Here is a 19,121-nt window from a genome sequence, read left to right on the forward strand (position 1 = left end):
CCCTTTAGGGTCTTGTTGAATCTCTCAACAAGCCCATTGCACTGTGGGTGATAGGGTGTGGTGAACTTATAGTTAACACCACACTCCTTCCACATTGCAGTCAAGTATCCTGACATGAAGTTAGTACCTCTGTCAGAAATGACCTCCTTTGGAAAGCCCACTCTGGAGAATACTCCAAGCAGGGCCCTTGCCACAACAGGAGCTGTTGTGGTCCTCAGGGGAATTGCTTCTGGGTACCTGGTGGCATGGTCCACTATCACCAGTATGAATCTGTGCCCAGATGCTGTTTGTGGGTCCATTGGTCCTACAATATCTATGCCCACTCTTTCAAAGGGGACCCCCACCACAGGTAGTGGTATGAGGGGGGCCTTTGTGGTACCACCTGATTTGCCACTGGCTTGGCAGGTGACACAGGAGCGACAAAACTCCTTAGTATCTTCTGACATATGGGGCCAGTGAAAGTGAGGGACAAGCCTGTCCCAAGTCTTGTTCTGGCCTAAATGTCCTGCAAGGGGAATATCATGGGCCAAGGTTAGAAGGAAGCCTCTGAACTTCAGTGGTATGACCAACCTCCTGGATGCACCAGGCTTGGGGTCTCTAGCCTCTGAATACAGTAGCCCTTCATCCCAATACACTCTATGGGTACCTTGAGCATTCCCTGCAGCCTCAGCAGCAGCCAGCTGTCTGAGGGGTTCAAGAGAGGGGCAGTCTAATTGAGCCTGCCTCAGATCTGCCCTTGAAGGTCCCCCTGTCCCAAGAAACTCAACCTGATCAGGTTCAAGTTCTTCTAGGACAGTTCCTTCAGGGCTCTCAGAATCATCCTCCTGGGAGGGCTGATCCACCACCTGAGGCAGGGGGGAAGGCACAGCCTTAACCCTACTGCTCTTTCTCTTGGGTTGTGACTGGTCCATAGTTTCAGGATCCAGCACTTGTTCAGTGGTGCACTTTTTGGCCTGTGACCTGGTCACAGCAAGGACATGTGCATCTATCCCCAGCATTTCTGCATGGGTCCTATACTCCACTTCAGACCAAACTGAAGTTTCAAGATCATTGCCCAGTAAACACTCTACAGGAAGGTCTGAACTAACAACAACTTTCTTGAGGCCAGTTACCCCTCCCCAGGAGAAGTTAACAATAGCCACACTATGGGAGGTAGTGGCATTGCTAGCGTTGGTCACTAGGTAATTCTCACCTAGTATGATCTGTCCAGGGTCCACAAAAGCAGGTGTCACCATTGTGACACTAGCTCCAGTGTCCCTGTAGGCCTGAGCCATTCTTTGGTTGATAAAAGGTGTCTGTCTGTACTTGCCCAGGTTACTGAGGCCTACAGTAGAGGACAAAGCTAAGTCCCCATCACAGATCAGAACAGCCTGAGTAGGTACTCTGACTAGGCCAGAATCCTCCTCAGTTCCCAGGGTTAACCCTACTACACCCTTTTGCTGGGAACCACCACTTACAGCTGAACTAGGGGGTACAGTTGCCTTAGGGGCAATGGTGGCTGGGGGCTTATCCTTTTTGGTGCACTCACTAAACCAATGTGAGTTGGACTTACAATAGTTGCACCATGGTTTCTTTTGGCCATCTTTCTTTTTATCCTTTTTGGGACCACCCTCCCCCTGAGCCTTTTGGGGGCCTGGTGAAGACTTCTGGTCTTTTTGTTTCTGCTCATTACCCTTCTGGTCTGCCTTTTTCTGATCACCGCCCTGGTTCTGGTTTTTCTGCTTAACTCTAGTCCTGACCCATCTATCTGCCTTCTTTCCCAATTCTTGGGGAGAAGTCAGATCAGAATCAATCAGGTGTTGATGCAATAGCTGGTTTTGACAGGTGCTAAGTATTTGCTCTCTCATGATCAAATTATACAATCCTGTATAGTCCTTAACCTTACTTCCCATTAGCCAGCCTTCCAGAGCCTTAGTGGCACAATCTACAAAGTCAGTCCAGTCCTGAGTCTGTGTCTTCTGGGTATCCCTGAACAACAACCTGTATTGTTCAGTGGTTAGGCCAAACCCATCAATCAGAGCACTCTTCAGGACAGTGTAATTATCTGCATCCTCATCACTAACTGTGAGGAGCTTGTCTCTGCCTTTCTCAGAGAAGGAGAGCCACAAGATAGCTGCCCACTGACTTTGGGGTACCTGCTGTACTTTGCAAGCTCTCTCCAAAGCAGTTATCCATTTGTGGATGTCATCCCCACACTTGTAGGGAGGGACAATCTTGCTCAGGTTTCTATTATCATAGTGCCTGTCTCTATCCTTAGGGATATTGCTGCCACCAGTGGGTTCTGACCCACTCAACTTTTGTTCTATAGCCAGAGCAAGCTTCTCTTTGGCAAGGGCAAGTTCTTCCCTCTGAATCCTCAGATTAGCCTCCCTCATTCTGGCTTCATGCTCCTTTCTCTCAGGGGAAGTCATTCCCCTGTGAGAGGAAGCATTAGAGATGTTAGAGACATGGGAGTGGATGGATTCCCTTGAAGGGGATCTGTCCCTCCTGCTTCTCTGTGTAAGCCTACTTGGGGGTCTGTAAGGGGGGACCCCATGCAAACTCCCATGTAAGCTTAGGTTAGCCTGGCTAAGTCTTCCTACTTGGCCCTGGCTGTCTACCTCTTCATCTGAAGTCTCCTCTGACTCCTCTGTGGTGGGTAGACCCTCCTCTGTACCTAGGGTACCTGCCTGAGATGCCCTAATAATGTCATACTCCTCTAGGAGTTGTCTTAACTGAAGGAGGGTAGGGTTTGCACCCTGTTTTATTCCTCTGGAGGTACACAAGTGTCTCATCTCCTGGAATGTTAAGGTATCATATCTAGAGGGGGTCTTTTGCAGACCTGATCCTCCTGAGGGAGCATCTACTTGATCTCCTCTCAGAGACATGATCTAGTGAGGGTGTGGTGTGTGCACCTACCTACACTAGTTGTATCTACTAAACCTCTCTAGTAGTTGTAGTCAGGGTGTGTTACTCCCTTCAACCTACAACTACAAAGTCCAGTAGGACTTAAGTATTATAATCTATGTTATATGTACCTAGACAATATCTGTGTGATCTTTCAATTTAGTATCTCAAGATTACAATGGTATTACAACAGCAAGCTCAGATCCCAACCGCTGCTCACCAATGTGAGAAGTTGGCCTGATGTATGATGTCACTAGTTCTAGTGTACACCTTATATCAGTCCAAATACCCTTATGGTGATTGGTTGTAAAGTCAACCTTATAGACCAGCTATCCTAGTGGTAGCATGGACAAGAGCAGTCTTAGGCTAAACTCTGAATGGCATGTGAAGCCAGCTGTGATACCATATATAATCCCTTGAATACCAAATGAAAGGACACCACAACAGATATATATATAAAATAAAGTGTATTTATTCTAGTCAAACCCTCAGCACTCTTTATGAGATTAGAGGTAAGTACAACACAGTCTTATTTAAGCATACATTAAGTCACACAGGTAAGTAATACAGTTAGGCCCTAGGGGCCACGCAAACCATATACTAAGTAAGTGGTATAAGAACCACTGTCACGGAAACAGAATAGGCCTAGGCCTAGGGAATCGCTGGGGCTACACTACACTAGCGTTAGTTAGGAAGTGGGAGGCCCACGGGATTCGTGTGCAGAGTGGTAACACTCACGCGTAATGCGTAAAAGTCAATAGCAATAGTACAGTTTAGAAAACGGTAGATTTAGGACACTTCTGGAGTAGCTAGGAAGTTGAGACTTGAAAACTAGACACTAGGATAGTCACTATCCTGATGAGCACCGGAGTACCCAAGTTACCTAGCCCACAGGCTGCGGGTGCATAGGGGTGAAGATGCGTCGTTTTCGTCGTCGACTCCTATGGATGCCTGAAGAAAGATGCTGACAGGCAGTCAGTGAAGAGTGTCCGGTGGATCCCAAGGCTGGGATCAAGAAGAGAAGAAACCTGCAAGCAGAAGGGACAGAGTCAAGGTCACTAGCCAGTGACCACGTGGAACCAGGAAGGAACCAGGCGATGTCGTGAAGATTGCAGGTGAAGGTGAAGCTTGTCGCTGCAGCCAGGAGGACCAGGAAGCGTCGAGGACGACCAGGACCAGGAGGCGAGCTGTCCCACGAAGGCTCTTGCTGTCGGCGGCGTCGAAGTTGGACTAGGACTCACCAAGCCTTGGCAAGCGGAACCCACGAAGAACGAAGGACTTGCTTCTGGTGCAGACCAGGAAGGTCTGGGGTGCTTCTTCTTTGCAGAGAAGCGGGAGCCAGTCTGGAGGAGCCAAACCAGCGCAGAAGATTTCAGGGTGCGTCGTCACAAAGGCCACTAGCCAGCGGGCAAGCAACCGGACAGACGCGGCAAGCAGGAAAATGCTGAAGGGCCCCACGCAGGACTCGTGGAGTGTGGGGGGCTGATCTTCGGTGCAGATGGTGCTTGGGGTTGGGGCTTCTCAATCCCCGGTGCACAACTTCGAGGGTACCTCAGAAGCTGCGCTTTAAGTTACTAGCCACTTTTTCCAGGTAGCCGGTCCCACGTCGCTCGTCGCCTCCACGGATCTCAGCTCTGCTGTAGATGTGGATCAGGGTCGGAGAAGTCTGGAAGTCAAGGCTCTCGTCAGGCTCTGCAGTCGGTTCCTCGTAGAACGTGGGCAAAGCAAAGGGTAGTCTCTTGATGGTGCCTGTTTGCACAGGGTAGCCACTCCTTGGCTACAAGGGAGATTCTTCAGTCTTCTTCTTTAGTCGAATGTCGAAGGTCCAGAGTTTCTGTTCAGTTTTGCAGGTTCAGGATAATCTAAAGTCTTGAGGCCCAACTCCCACTCTTATACTAATCTGGGGGGCTGGGATACCTGCTAGGTCACGCCTTATGGGTGGGACCTGGGAGGGGGTGGTTACACCCACTTCCCTTTTTCCAGTTTCGCGCCAGAGCTGGGGCTGGAGTGCCCCAGCGCCGGTTTGAACTGGACTATGCAAGGAACACCTTGTGTGCCCCAGGCATGTCTCATTCCTTTCAGCCCACCCTGCCCCAATACACTAAAGGCTGTCTGGGGAGGTGCTAGCACCTCCCCAAGCAGGAAACCTATTGTCCAGGCCTCCCTGGCTGGGATCACTCCCAGCTGCAGGAGGTCAGACTTGTGTCGTGGCAGCAGCATCCATTTTGTGATGCTGAGGCTTTGGTCAGAGGCTAACAGTTGAAGTATGATTTTAACATGTCTTTCCCTCTAGAAGGGGGGAATAATATTCTCATGTCCAGAAATGGCATGGGGGTATTATTCCACAGTGTTAGACACCTTACACGACATGTTTCGATAAAGCCAAACCATAGTTACCATAACCGTCTAAGATTATAAGGCACTTTAAGAGTATATGGTAGGCTATATCATAGAACAGCTATAAGGACAAGGTTCCGAAAGCTGCAGACAGGCTCAGCTCATGCTAGAGCACCATCTCACATGTTACCAAGCACTCTGCCTCCAGGATTGTCAAGGCCTGCCATAGGAGTGACTGATAGGTACACATGTGTCTATATGTAAGTTAGGTATAGGAATACTACACCTAAGCAAGGGGTGATTACACGACCTTGCCCCAGCTGAGTGATCAACCAGTTGTGTCAAAATGGAAGGCCAGGCCAGGGGTGGCATAATACATGCTGCAGCCCCTGGTAGGCCTAGGGTACACCTATGCCCTGGGTACCTAGGGTACACTGTACAGGGGCCAATAAGGTGATCCTATCCAAATGGGTTATGCACCTAAAGTACATAGTATAATTTAGAGAGAGAACAGCAGGGCTGTGGGTCTGATTAGCAGGCCCACAGCCACATCTAAGTCGAAAACCAGTAAAGCAAAAGCAAAAAGTGGGGGTGAACATAGAAAGCAGACCCTACTCTCCTACACATCTATACTCAAAAACCTCCTTATCACACAGTGCATCTACAAACAGTGGTGTCATATTGGACAGTCAACCTATATTCATTCGATGAACTCCACCACTCAAGGTGGGAGATGTCATTCTAACCACAACACAAATAAAAACGTATAATATATACATATATGTACACAGTATCATATATATAGTGACAGAACCTATATACAAAATGGTGAGTCTACGCTTATAACGTAAAACCCTATAAACACGTGGACCTATGTAAATTCACAGAACCTGACAACCCATTATAGGGAATAAGCATTAGATCTCCACATACTGACATCAATGATGAATCAGCGCCCACACCTCATCTCGGTCATTCAATCCTATATTGGATGTCTGGTATCTTTCTATCAGACGTGCTTCAAGAGTATTAAGGCTCCTTTGAAGGACTGCTCTATTGGGTGTCTTCACTACAGCCAGGATAGACCATGTCAATTAATTCTCACCGTGTCCCATTTCCATATAGTGCTGGACCATAGGAGCCCCTACAGTCTTGCATCGTATACGGGGTTTATGCTGTAATACCTGCATTTTAGCGGCTTGCTTCGTTTGTCCAATATAGGTTTTCTCGCATGGACAGGTCACACAGTAAATTACATTTCTTGTATTGCAATTTGAGAAACACTGCTGTTGGTGTTGTCTCTTGTGAATCATCACGAATTTGGAATCTTCTGTTTATTGGCATGCAGCACAGCTATTACACCTATAGTGTCCTGTCACTGCTGGTAACCACAAGAGACCTCTCACATCTGTTGGGGTAGGTTTCTGACGGATCGTTTTTACTAGGTAATTCCTCAGATTTTTTCCTCGTCGGAACGCGAATAAAGGCTTCGGGATGTTCAGATGATCAATTAATCTTAAGTTCCTGAGGATAACCTGTTTTACTTTGTGCGCTTTGGGATTGAAAGGGAGTACACAGACCAATTGTTCGTTTTCCTGTTTACTTTTAGGGGTGAGTAAGTCTTTCCGTGGGGTGTACCAAGCTCTCTTGAGTGCCCCTCTGACTAAACGTTTAGGATACCCTCTGGTAATCAGTTTCTCTTGCAAGATCTTAGAATTTTTAAAGTAATCATTTTTATCAGTACAATTACGTCGTACTCGCAGAAACTGCCCAAAGGGTAAGTTGTCTCTGAGGTTGCGTGGAAGCCCTGATGAATATTCCAGGAGGGTATTACGGTCGGTAGGTTTGGTATACAAATCTACCTCCAATCTGCCGTCCCTGTCAACAATCCAAACATCAAGAAAATTAATCCGTGTATTGCTGGCTGTTTTAGTAAATTTAAGATCCATGGTCCGGGTATTAAGACATATATGGAAATCATCCAATTTTTCCAGTGTGCCTTCCCATATCATGAACACATCATCAATGAAGCGCACCCACTCAAGGATATGGCCCCTGAATGGGGTCGCTTCATGGAAGATGTGTGTTATTTCGAAATGATCCATCACCAGATTTGCTATTTCCGGCGCAAAGCAGCAACCCATCCCTACTCCCTTGACCTGTAAAAATAAATCTGACAACAGCGAGACGGCGGCCCTCATCCTCCTGGACCTCTCCGCCGCCTTTGACACTGTCTGCCACCGCACACTACGCACGCGCTTCAACGACGCAGGAATCCGAGACAAGGCCCTGGACTTGACCACCTCCTTCCTCTCCGGCAGATCCCAGAGATTCCGCCTCCCTCTGTTCCGGTCCGAAGCCTCCGAGATCATCTGCTGCGTCCCACAGGGATCCTCCTTCAGCCCGACGCTGTTCAACGTCTACATGGCACCACTCTCACGCATCACCCAACAGCACGACCTCAACATAATCTCCTACGCCGACGACACGCAGCTGATCTCTCCCTCACCAAGGACCCCCTCACTGCCAAATCCAACCTCTACCAGGGAATGAAGGCTGTCGCCGACTGGATGGAGGAAAGCCGACTTAAGCTGAACACAGACAAGAGGGAGATCCTCATCCTCGGGCCCAACCCCTCAGCATGGGATGACTCCTGGTGGCCCGCATCACTGGGGACACCCCCGGCTCCTACCAATCACGCACGCAACCTGGGAGTCATCCTCGACTCGAAACTCACCATGACCAAACAAGTCAACGCAGTCTCCTCTACCTGCTTCAACACCCTCCGCATGCTCCGCAAGATTTACAGATGGATCCCGACAGACATGAGGAAGCTAGTCATCCAGGCCCTAGTCAGCAGCAGACTCGACTACGGAAACGCCCTCTACGCCGGAGCCCCGACCAAGCTCATCAACAGACTGCAAAGAATCCAGAACGCATATGCACGCCTGATCCTCGACGTCCCACGCAGCGACCACATCACCCCCCACCTGAGGAACCTGCTCTGGCTCCCTGTCGACAGAAGAATCGTCTTCAAGCTCCTGATCCACGCACACAAGGCACTCCACAAAACCGGCCCAGCCTATCTCAACAGTCGACTCTCCTTCTACGTACCCAACAGGAAACTCCGCCGACCACGCCCTGGCCACGGTCCCGCGCATCCGTAGAACCACATCCGGAGGCAGGTCCTTCTCCCACCACGCCGCCAAGACCTGGATCACCCTCCCCCTCAACCTACGACAAACCGAAGACCTGCTGCGCTTCAGGAGACGACTCAAGACCTGGCTTTTCGAGCAGTAGCACCCACTCCAGCCGCCCCCCCCCCGCCCCCCTCCCCTCAGCGCCTTGAAACCCTTGCGGGTAAGTAGTGCGCTTTACAAATTAACTGATTGATTCCCTAGATGATAACTCGCCTTCTGGGCGACCAAGCTTCACTCCAACAACTCTCCCTGTTCAGGTAACTAGGGGTCATCTTTGAGCATCGGATCTTGGTCTCTGGTGCTGCACGGTGAAGAGAGGCGGTGTCTTGAAGATTTGGACCATCAACTTGCCTAAGCAAGTTTCTTCAGCTGTGCTCGCATAGTTCATCTGCCAACTGACCCTTGGAGTCTCTTGCTTTGGCTGGGCTCCAGGGGCGACTTCTTCACAAGCAAGACACACAGACACAGTCCCTCTCCTTTGTTAGACACTGGGTTTAGCAGGTGCAGTCCTCCATGGTGCTGCCTCTCTTTGCCGGTTCCACAGAGCAGCAGGGCAGTCCTTCTGTTGTCTTTGTTCGAGTAGGTAAGATCTAAGTTATAGGTGCCAGAGGTGCTCTTATAGGCCCAGAAAATGCCCTCTGGGTAGGATGCAGTGAGTAGCCAATGGGCTGTCAGGTTCTCTCCCTACTGATGACCACTTACTGTGAAGTGTGGCATCGGAATATCTCAGGATGCACCATTCTGCCCACTACCAACATGGCAGAACCCCTCTCTTGGTGCCCAGAGCTTCATAGCCAAACCCAGAGGTGTTGGTACCAAGGGGGTACATGCTCCTACAAAACCAGTTTGAAAACTGACTTCCACCTTCTCTGTCCCTAGTCCCAGCCTGTCTACTTTAACAATAGAGCTAAGCCCCTCTCCCAAGTGTTTCCCTATTTCCCTTCAAAGGCGGATTCTTCTTTGAAGTTCGCCTTTTTGGCCAACTGCGCTTCTTGCAGGAGGGAGGTAACACCTCTGTCCCAGGCAGGCCCCTATTTTCTCCTGTCATGGGAGTCATTAGCACATCTGCCCAGGAAGGCAGAAAGCTGTCTGCAGGACAGGCCCAGTGTACAACAGTAGATGGGATATCCAGACTTTAGAAGTTTCCACTTGAGTTGCCCAAAGAAGCACTTTGCCCACCAGTGACATTACATTTGATTTCACTGTGAAACTGGAGTTAATGTACTGATTCTTTTAATACCTTACAGTACCAACTTTTGTATTCTCTTTCAGAAGTTTGCAGGCTGAGATCTTAGCCTGTCGATCTGGACTTGGCAATGGGGCTACTAGCCTTGCCACAGTAAAAACGACAACTTAGGGGTTTTACTGCCGGAACATGTATATGTTCCACCTTTTAACATACAGCACCATGTCCTAGGGCTTCATAGGCCAATTTCCTTAGAGGTGACTTGCATATATTAAAATGAGAGGTCTGGGCGTTGCCATTACCTTAAATGGCACAGTTGTGTTAGCGGTTTTGAACTGCCCTTCCAGTCTGCAGTGGTAGACTGGGAGCCATATTTTACCCTGTCGTACTCGTGGTGGCACAACTAGTGCTGCAGTCCATGAGAGACACCTCAACTTACAGGCCCCAGGTACCCCTGGCACCATATCCTAGGAATTTACAATTAAGGTGAGCTATGCCAATTAGGAACACGCCAATTTAACATGCACCATTTTAAGGTTCAGCGCACATGCACAGAGTCCTATTCGGCAGGGCTCAGGGCTTTTCAGATCCATTTCACCAGTACCTAGTGGGCAAAATGTGGGCAAAAGTGGGGCTAAACCTGCAAAAAGCTGTTTCCTTATAGGGAGTAGCAGACATGTCCATGATAGTCATCCACAACCACAAAACCACAGAATAGCAGGAATACTAACAGCATATGAAGCTAAAACTATACAAACTTCAAAACAATTGTGAGCGGTAATTCACCTCCAGATTTGGATTCTCTGCACCATTACTGCTTCAGGTGTAGGTTCTATCTCAACCGAAAATAGATATCGCAGCCTGCATTTTGAAATCTTAAGAAAATGTAATTCTAATTTGTTCACTGCTGGCTTCCTTGGACTATGGTTACAGACAAATTACTTTTCCTTTAATGTGGCAGAGTCGTACACTCATAATGGAAGATTTTTTAATATAAAATTGGGACACCCCATCAAAAGCTGTTCAAAATAGGATGGTCGGTTTGATGACACAAGAGACACCGGGGTAGGGGAGGGGATGGGGATAGACTGTGGATCAGTTTGATTGAAGGAAGAAATTGGAAGAATAGAGCAGCACCACCAGAAAGTCAAAAAAGGAAAGCCTGATTGGAGGAGTGAAGATAACAAGCCGTGGTGCATCACTGAGCATGTTTTAAACCTTTCTGAGGCCTGATGTTCTGCAGTACATATAGATAGTAATCTTTGAGAAGATGCATAGGAAAATGGTTTTCATTGTCAATCAGGGGTCCTTGTCTAGCGCTTGCACACCAGTCTCTCATTGATAATGTTTCTTCTTTTGGGCAGCTCACCAGCCAATCCTACCTTTGATTTATTAACCCTTGTCAAGACATAAGTGTACTTGTTTCATAGAGATTTCTGGGTGATAATGTTTTTCTACACCCGTTAATGTAATCAATCTGAGGAAGACTGGTATGTGGAGAAATCGGGAGATTTTTTTATGCCTTGATGTCTTGTTGGCTGGGCTCTTCAGAGTTGGTGCCCATTAATATCTCTTGATTTACCTTCATTCATTATACATTTCGACTGTGATTGTTGTAAAGTGGCATGTTGTTTAAAAAGTACCTTGAATTTCATGAATGGCATATGCATACAAAACTGTGACTGGACACTCCTTGAGATTGCTTTCTTTAAGATGTTCTTTCCTGCAGGATTCAGGACCAGGGATTTGTGTAGATCAGCTCTGGAAATGTATCAGTGCTTTCTTTTCCTGGTATCAGTCAGGTTGCATCAATATGGAGCCTGTTTTCTGGTATGGTCCGACATGTCCTCTTGTTATCAGCTGTAGATCCCTGTCCCTTTGGTACAGCCTGGTACACACACTTGCAATCTCTCTCTTCACTGGCTGATGAATTTCTTCCTTTGTTTGTCACAGATGAATGAGAGTGAAACCGTGATCAGTATGGTCAACAGAATGGTGGAAAACTCATCCCCTAGGGCTCAGCTCTTCATGCAAGTAAGTGGTGGCCAGCAGGTCTTGGCCATGCTATATCCCGTCCTAGTTAGTTATGCATTTCAAAAACCATTAACATCCCTTCTCCCTCTACCTACTCCAACTGTGCCTTCATCCAGCACATGCCATATGGGACAAAAGTCTATTTGCTAATCATCTCTTTTGAGCCATAAGTTCATCAGCATCTCATTGTACGTTCATCAGTTGACGAATTCATTGACAACATTCTACATAAATTTGTGTAATCCGTGCAAAACATGCCATTTCTATGTAACACTCTATGAATAAAAAAACTCAATGGCTCTTTCCTAAGACCTGAAACTATTTTCCATTAGGTCAGAGTCATTAAAAGTAATACCCAAACATGGCACATTCCATGTATTTGTGGCCAATGTTTATGTTCCTCTTTGAGAGAGGAGATATTTTTCTCCGTGATTCATGTGCTTAGATGCTGATTTGCCCATTGGGGGGACTCCCTGACATCCAAGCTTCTCTAAAGGATCAGTAGGATGTGGCAGATTGTCTCATTCCTGGCTCTGCTTTACATCAAACTCATCCTGCCCTACAATTTTCATTCTTGCAAAGTTTTTGGCCTGTCTGGAAGTTCCACAGTTAACAGATAAACCATCCAGCTGCTGTCATTGCCATAGCATATGTGTAGAGTAGAAATAGTGTTCATACCCACATGTCATCCTCAGATGCTGGTTAGGCTTGACCCAAACATATCTTGTAGTTTATAGTCTTATGGCTTAATGCATTTTGGAAATTAGAAATTTAAAAATACAATGAAACTCCTTAGCTTATGCTAATGCATATTTAGTATTTAATCAAAACCATGAATTGTTAAAAAAAAAAAAAGGTTTCCTGTGTTGAATCTGTCTGTTTCATTAACCCCAATAGTTTTATTAATATGTCTATCAGCTCTCTTATTATTTTGTAACACTTCCATGATCGCCCTCATCTCCTCACGTTCATCTTCCATGGGCATTCAGCCAGATGAGTCTTTTGATGGTGTGCTTCTGTGTGATAGCACTAGATTTCAACCACTCCATAAAATACCTAGAACAGCTGCTGCTGCTGGAGTAGGAGATTGGGGTCGTAGCAGCCCCCTCAAATTCATAACATAGCTCAGTATTGTGTGTTTCTTAATTTCTAGGTTTCTCCATATCAAGATCCATACCGAGAAGCTCTGCAGGCCTACAAGAGGAATGGGGACGAGACTGATGTAAGTGTACTTTCACTGCATCGCATTCTAATTCCTGCATGCCCACCCCATCTTTTCATGGCGGAATGCTGCCTGCTAGTGCAGGGTATGGTCCTGAGATTTTGCCAGCTTAACAAAAAGTGTGTGCCCAGAGTATACTTGACCAGTGGGTCCTTCTAATCACCTTGTGTTCAATTGAATCTCTGGCAGACGCAGTGACGATGAGTCTAAAAAAAGGAAAATATGTCCAGGGACAACATCTGCACAGACTGAGTTAGGTTAGTAAGAAATCTTTATTGTAAAGGATAAAAAATACAAAATGGAATAGAAAAGAAAGAATAAAACAGTCTTATTCTCGGGGGCGGGCACTAATACACCCTGGCGCCACATTGACGGAACACATGCTCCACATACACGTATATTCTCAGCTGATCCTCAGATGTGCATTAAATTTATACTGTCTGGGAAAACAATTTAGGAAAACAATTTATTATTTTTTGTACTGAGAGTAATCCGTGTTTCTGCCATTGACATGAGCTTACTAGTTACAAAGACTGACATTAGTAGCTTCAAGTGGGTTTCGAGCTGCTTTCGGACAAAAACTTACAGGTCTTGCTTTTTGCTGCAGCTCAATCGACAACACAGGCATGGAAAGTGCAGCACAGGCCATGATGAAACCTGAAATCTGTAGTACCTAACTGCAGACGTATGATTCACAGACATTAAAATAAAGCATCCAAGTATCTTTAAATACCAAACGAAGTAGAACTACTGCTTACATATTTATGTACCTTTTTGAGAGACTGTGATTACTAAACCTGGGCGGAGTTTGCGGAGGTCCGCGACACGGAACTCCGCGAAGTGCAAAAAAAACTCAGCTGCACTACACAGAACTCCGCAAGCGCCAGAGTGTGTTAGAAAAATGCCGTTCGCTGTAATTTTCAGCGCCGGGTGTTTGTCCGCACTGTGAAATTATTGCGAATGGCACCATGCACAGCGCAAGCTAGCACTGCTTCCTTTCTGCCGCTCGAGTAGATTTTCTACTCAAGCGGGGGCTTTCTCAACGCGAACGGACGGTTTCTCAAGACGAGCGGTCGCGAGCCTACGCGGCCACCCGCATTGAGAAATTCGACCGCCCGCGTTGAGAAATCTCGCCGGAAGGTTGATTTCCCTCGCTCGCCAATATGATGTTGATGAGCCTGAATTAGGAAAAATCTCGCCGGGAGGTGGATTTTCCCTGCTTGCGCTTGCCAACTTGATGTTGGCAAGCGAGGAAAAAATCGGAACTCCGCGAGCTCGGCATAATGCGGAGTGCAGAAATCTCTGCAAACTCCGCGAACGGAGTTCACCACCCAGACCTTTTGATTACATATTCTGCTTACAGTATAGTCATTGACCATCTTTTTTTTATATGTTTACGCATAAAATGTCTCTCCCGCACTTAAAACACTCACCACCCCTTTGTGTTCCCAATAATTCGTCCACTGAGCAACATTTGTGGCGTGCACCAAAGTGGCTAGAATCGAGAGCATGCTAGCAGTGTTCTGACTCCGTCAAATCAGCTACAGTTTGAAGGACAAGTTTTGTTGCCTGCTTTTGTCCAGCAGAGATTTTAAGTTGTCCCAGTTCAGGTTTACGTAGATCTTCCCTTCTGATTATGAAATGGCAGACATGTCCTGCAGAAAGTGGAACCAAGGCATGCATTGTGATTCCCATCTGCACACTCCGGAGTAAAATCTAGGTCATTCACCTCTTCAATTCATCTGCAGAGAATAGTCCACAACCCACCACAGGCCAGACAACTGTTGCTGGTTTGTGGGCCATTCTGTGTTAACTGGTGGAACTCCGTGCCTCTAAGAGATTGTTCCACATGGATGAAATTTACCTGGTGTGAGCAAGGCATATTGCAACCCTTTCTCAGCAGTGAGATGTTCTACCTAACCACATCCATGTTATCAGCAAAGAAAACACTCTTATTCCAATACTTAGTTTTACATTTTCCATCCCAAAGCTAAAACTACAGGTACTAAAAGGTAAGAAAAAATATGGGATTAAATGACCTATGCAACGAGACAGCTCGATATCTTACAACAAGGCCTTTCCCCAACCCTATAAGAAAGCACTTCGCATCAGTTCATAATGAAATCAATAGGTCACCAGGGAGGTGCAAGCGCTCTGCCGACTGTGTGGTCTTTTGCATTTCAAGAAAACCGTGCTCTGAAGCGTTCTCGTGTATAGCTGCGTCTTCTGTTTGATAACGTTCAAAAATCAAAGTTCTCATATGATTAATGCTTCGTTTGTTTGGACAGAAATTGCTGGGAAAGCTCTGTGAGCAGCACAGAGTGGTACGGGAGCAGGATAGGCTGGTCCAGCAACTCCGCGCTGAGAAGGTGAGCATGCAAGTGCTGTGCAAGCATAGAAGCACTGCGTGGTGTTCAAACAGGGGGGAGACAAAAGTACCTGGAGTGTAGGTTGTTGCATGCAGTTGCAGTTAGGATTGATTGCCTCTAGAAGGCAGTAGAGCCACATTAGAGTCCAACATATGTCTGACTCATTTTTCAAGGGCTGGAAAGGCTGCGTGAGAGGAAGCATCATCTGTTATTGCCTGACACCAAGCTGTATCTCCCCCACCTACCTGCTTTTCATGAGTAGTTCTAGCGCATGTTTACTTGTAGCTCAGGTTTATCAGCCAAATATCCTTTTTTTTTTTTTTTAAATCGGTGCTCTTCAGAGCGTCCACTGTACTGCACCTTGTGCTGGAGAGCCTAGTACTTAAGTTTCTCTCCTGTCCATCGGGCCATCTTCTACTCAAATTGTTAATGATAATCTTTTCTACCTTCCCAGGAGAGCTTAGAAAGTGCTTTAATGGCCACTCATCAGGAGCTGGAGATGTTTGGAAGTCAACCTGCTTACCCTGAGAAGTTCCTGCACAAGAAAGAGTCACTGCAGAACCAGCTGATCAATATTCGGGTAGAGCTGTCCCAGGCGACAACGGTAAGGCCACACTGCGTAGTAGTCTAACTGTGGTGAAATGGTGCATTCACTGTACAGGAGAGAATCCCGAGATTGACTGTGTAGGAGAGAACATCAGGGTGAAGTGTACCCTCCACTAGATTGAAGTGAACCAGTGGATATGTTGCACAAGTCCTCATTTAGACGATGTGAAAAAGGAACACTGATGGGGGCCCTTACCATCCTAGCCCAGAGCCTGGGTCTACTCTGTCAGTAACCTTAACAGGGAACCTGAAGGATGGTTGAGGGTCATCATTCAGTGAACAGGACAGGAGAGCCCAAGTTGAGGCAATACTTTAGTTTTGCTCTTTTCCCTGTAGTAAAGATTGGGATTGTGCAGAGGTCCACTATAGGGAATTTCATATGATATAAATATATTGAAAAAGGAGCCTTTTGTGCACAATCATAGGGATTTTGCTTCCTTTCTCTAAAAAGATGTGAACTAGGGGCTTTCACCTATTTGCTGTGATTGTGTTCATCTCACACACTCTGCAGTCTTCACACACACGAGCCGTGCTTTTTGCGCACATGCTTTCAAGTGAAAGTATTTGCGCACTCGACTCTCAGGAACTTAGGCCTTCATGCACTCGCTCTCCTTAGCAACGGTGTAGAAGAGTGATAGAGTAAGAAGGGGAACAGTGCTGAGCCAGGAGGCCAGGGTGCATATGTTCGAGGATTAGTAATGAAAGTGATGGCGACTGAGGGGAGTGTTGGAGAGGGAGAGATGAGAACATCTTGTATTTTTTGTTTTTCTTCTCTTTGGTCTAAATAGATCACACTTGACTTCCCTCACAGTTCAACAGAAAATCAAATGAAAAATTGACTTCAGAGAAAGCTTTTAACTCAGTGTAAAATAAAGGGAGGTGTTGTTTAACTGCGATAGAAGACTACATGAACTGTGAAACCTGAAGTGAAATCATTAGATGTGAATTCGATCTGCCCACAGTCATTTTGTGACCAAAAGTCTACTCTTTTCGCCCAAGATGCCCGAGTAGTCCCTTTTCTAGTGGTCCTCACTTAGGAATTACAATACTTAGGGTTGTGAGACTGTATGATCACTACTGGAGAGTAAGAATGTGTGGATGCTCTGAGGGTAAAATGGCATAGAGCTATTTCAGTTTAGAAGAGACCGATGTCGATAAAGGAGGCATAAAGAGACCAGTGAAAGGTAAGGTGTGTGAGACCTGCAGTAAATTAGACCATGTAGACTAAAACCAGGTGTAGTGTAGGACAAAATCTGCTCATTGTATTTTGTAGCAAAGAGTACCTCTTTTGCAAATGCCTTTGACCGAGTTGGTAGCATCTGCTGATAAAGGTGTTCCAAAGTGGTATTATAGTGACTGAAAAGATGTACAAATATACAACACATAATTGTGGTCTTTTGTTATCTTGAGTGGCAAAGAACAGAAGAGGATGTAGGGGGTAACCTGGAAAACTCTGCGAAACTGGGCAATACAAAAACAAAGAGGTTCCTTATAGAGTAGTTTGTTTTTCAATTGGTAAAGAATGTCTAAAATCATAATTCACCTAGAATTAAACTAAATTGTTTTAGCATTTGTTCCTATATATATTTGTACAGGTTGAAGAGCTGGATCTTTGTAAATTTCGACTACTTGTCATAATGGCCGGGGTTTAGAATTCAGAATATTTAAAGCTTTAGATATTGTAAGAGCACTGTATTGAAAATCACTTTAAAAGAAAAGTCACAAGTTAATAGGGAGTTAGCCTCCAGAAACCTACCTGAAACACAAACACATGCTGTGTTCAAGTTTTTAATTACGTTATCATGGCATCCCGGTACAATATATTCTCCCACTCCCCTGTATTTCATTGTCCATCTCTTGCAGGCATTTTCAAAGAGCACCTTGGAATACGAGACCCTGGAGAATGAGGTCTGCACCCTGCATGACGATCTCTGGGAGCAACTGAACCTAGACATCCAGGTAAGTTGCTGCTTGCTCCAGTGACCTGCAGGGAACTTGTAAAGAGCAGAGGGAGCTCAACCCATGGGGGCACTGCAGGATAGACATCAAGTAAGTGAGCCGCTCAGCTGGGACATTGTGGGTAAATACCAAATAATGGATCAAGAGCCCTGCAGCTTTTATAGTTAAAGATGAGGGGTGACATATCCCCAGGCACTGCATGGTATGAAACAAGCAAGCAACCCTTCACCCCATGAGCACAGCTGAATATACATACTATATTATAAAACCTTTCAATAAGAAAACCAATTGCAAAAAAACATTTTGATAAAACATAAGGACAGCATTCACAAAAATGTGACATTTTTGTTGCAGCTATAAGGGAGACCTCAGAAAATGGCTTGTAACATCCCCACCTCTATTTCAAATACCAACTTCTGCAACACCAATTTGTGGTACCATTCTTCAGTGACAAAGGATACTGACATTCCATTGCAAAAACGGTATTTGAGGTCTATTTGTTGCATTAAGTTTGTCTTGAGAATTTAGATTTGAGCAGTTTACCTGAAGATGGTTTACACCAAGTCCACTCCCCTGACCAACCGGAAGTTGTAGGTTTGTATAGATTTGCTGTCACTCTCTGGGCCTTTCGCACATGACAGAGGTTGTCTAAAGCCAGCAGGAAGGGGCGGCTTGCAAGGGTTAAGTGCTATTTGCCTCCTGGCTGGGTAAATAGGCCTCTCTGTAGTCATACGGAGATGAGGTGTGGGGTGTGTGAGAAGTTGGCCTGATGTATGATGTCACTAGTTCTAGTGTGCACCTTGTATCAGTCCAAATACCCTTATGGTGATTGGTTGTAAAGTCAACCTTATAGACCAGCTATCCTAGTGGTAGCATGGACAAGAGCAGTCTTAGGCTAAACTCTGAATGGCATGTGAAGCCAGCTGTGATACCATATATAATCACTTGAATACCAAATGAAAGGACACCACAACAGATATATATATAAAATTAAGTGTATTTATTCTAGTCAAACCCTCAGCACTCTTTATGTGATTAGAGGTAAGTACAACACAGTCTTATTTAAGCATACATTAAGTCACACAGGTAAGTAATACAGTTAGGCCCTAGGGGCCACACAAACCATATACTAAGTAAGTGGTATAAGGACCACTGTCACGGAAATAGGATAGGCCTAGGGAATCGCTGGGGCTACACTACACTAGCAACAGTTAGGAAGTGGGAGGCCCACGGGATTCAGGTGCAGAGTGGAAACACTCACGCGTAATGCGTAAGAGTCGATAGAAATAGTAGTTGTTAGCAATTAACAGTTTAAGGACACT

The 19,121-nt window shown here is 46.1% G+C and overlaps 1 protein-coding gene across 1 annotated transcript in view; it reads left to right on the forward strand.

Moving 5' to 3' along the window:
* PLEKHA6 (pleckstrin homology domain containing A6) overlaps positions 1-19,121 on the forward strand; it is a 933,224-nt gene that overhangs the window by 769,871 nt on the left and 144,232 nt on the right. Inside the window, exons 13-17 of the mRNA XM_085646599.1 lie at positions 11,563-11,643; positions 12,797-12,865; positions 15,154-15,234; positions 15,689-15,838; positions 17,704-17,799. Of these exons, the coding sequence (XP_085502725.1) occupies positions 11,563-11,643; positions 12,797-12,865; positions 15,154-15,234; positions 15,689-15,838; positions 17,704-17,799 (477 nt within the window). The remainder of the gene's footprint in view (positions 1-11,562; positions 11,644-12,796; positions 12,866-15,153; positions 15,235-15,688; positions 15,839-17,703; positions 17,800-19,121) is intronic.

This window comes from Triturus cristatus, chromosome 1_1 (assembly GCF_964204655.1).
Source record: "Triturus cristatus chromosome 1_1, aTriCri1.1, whole genome shotgun sequence".
NCBI lineage: Eukaryota > Metazoa > Chordata > Amphibia > Caudata > Salamandridae > Triturus > Triturus cristatus.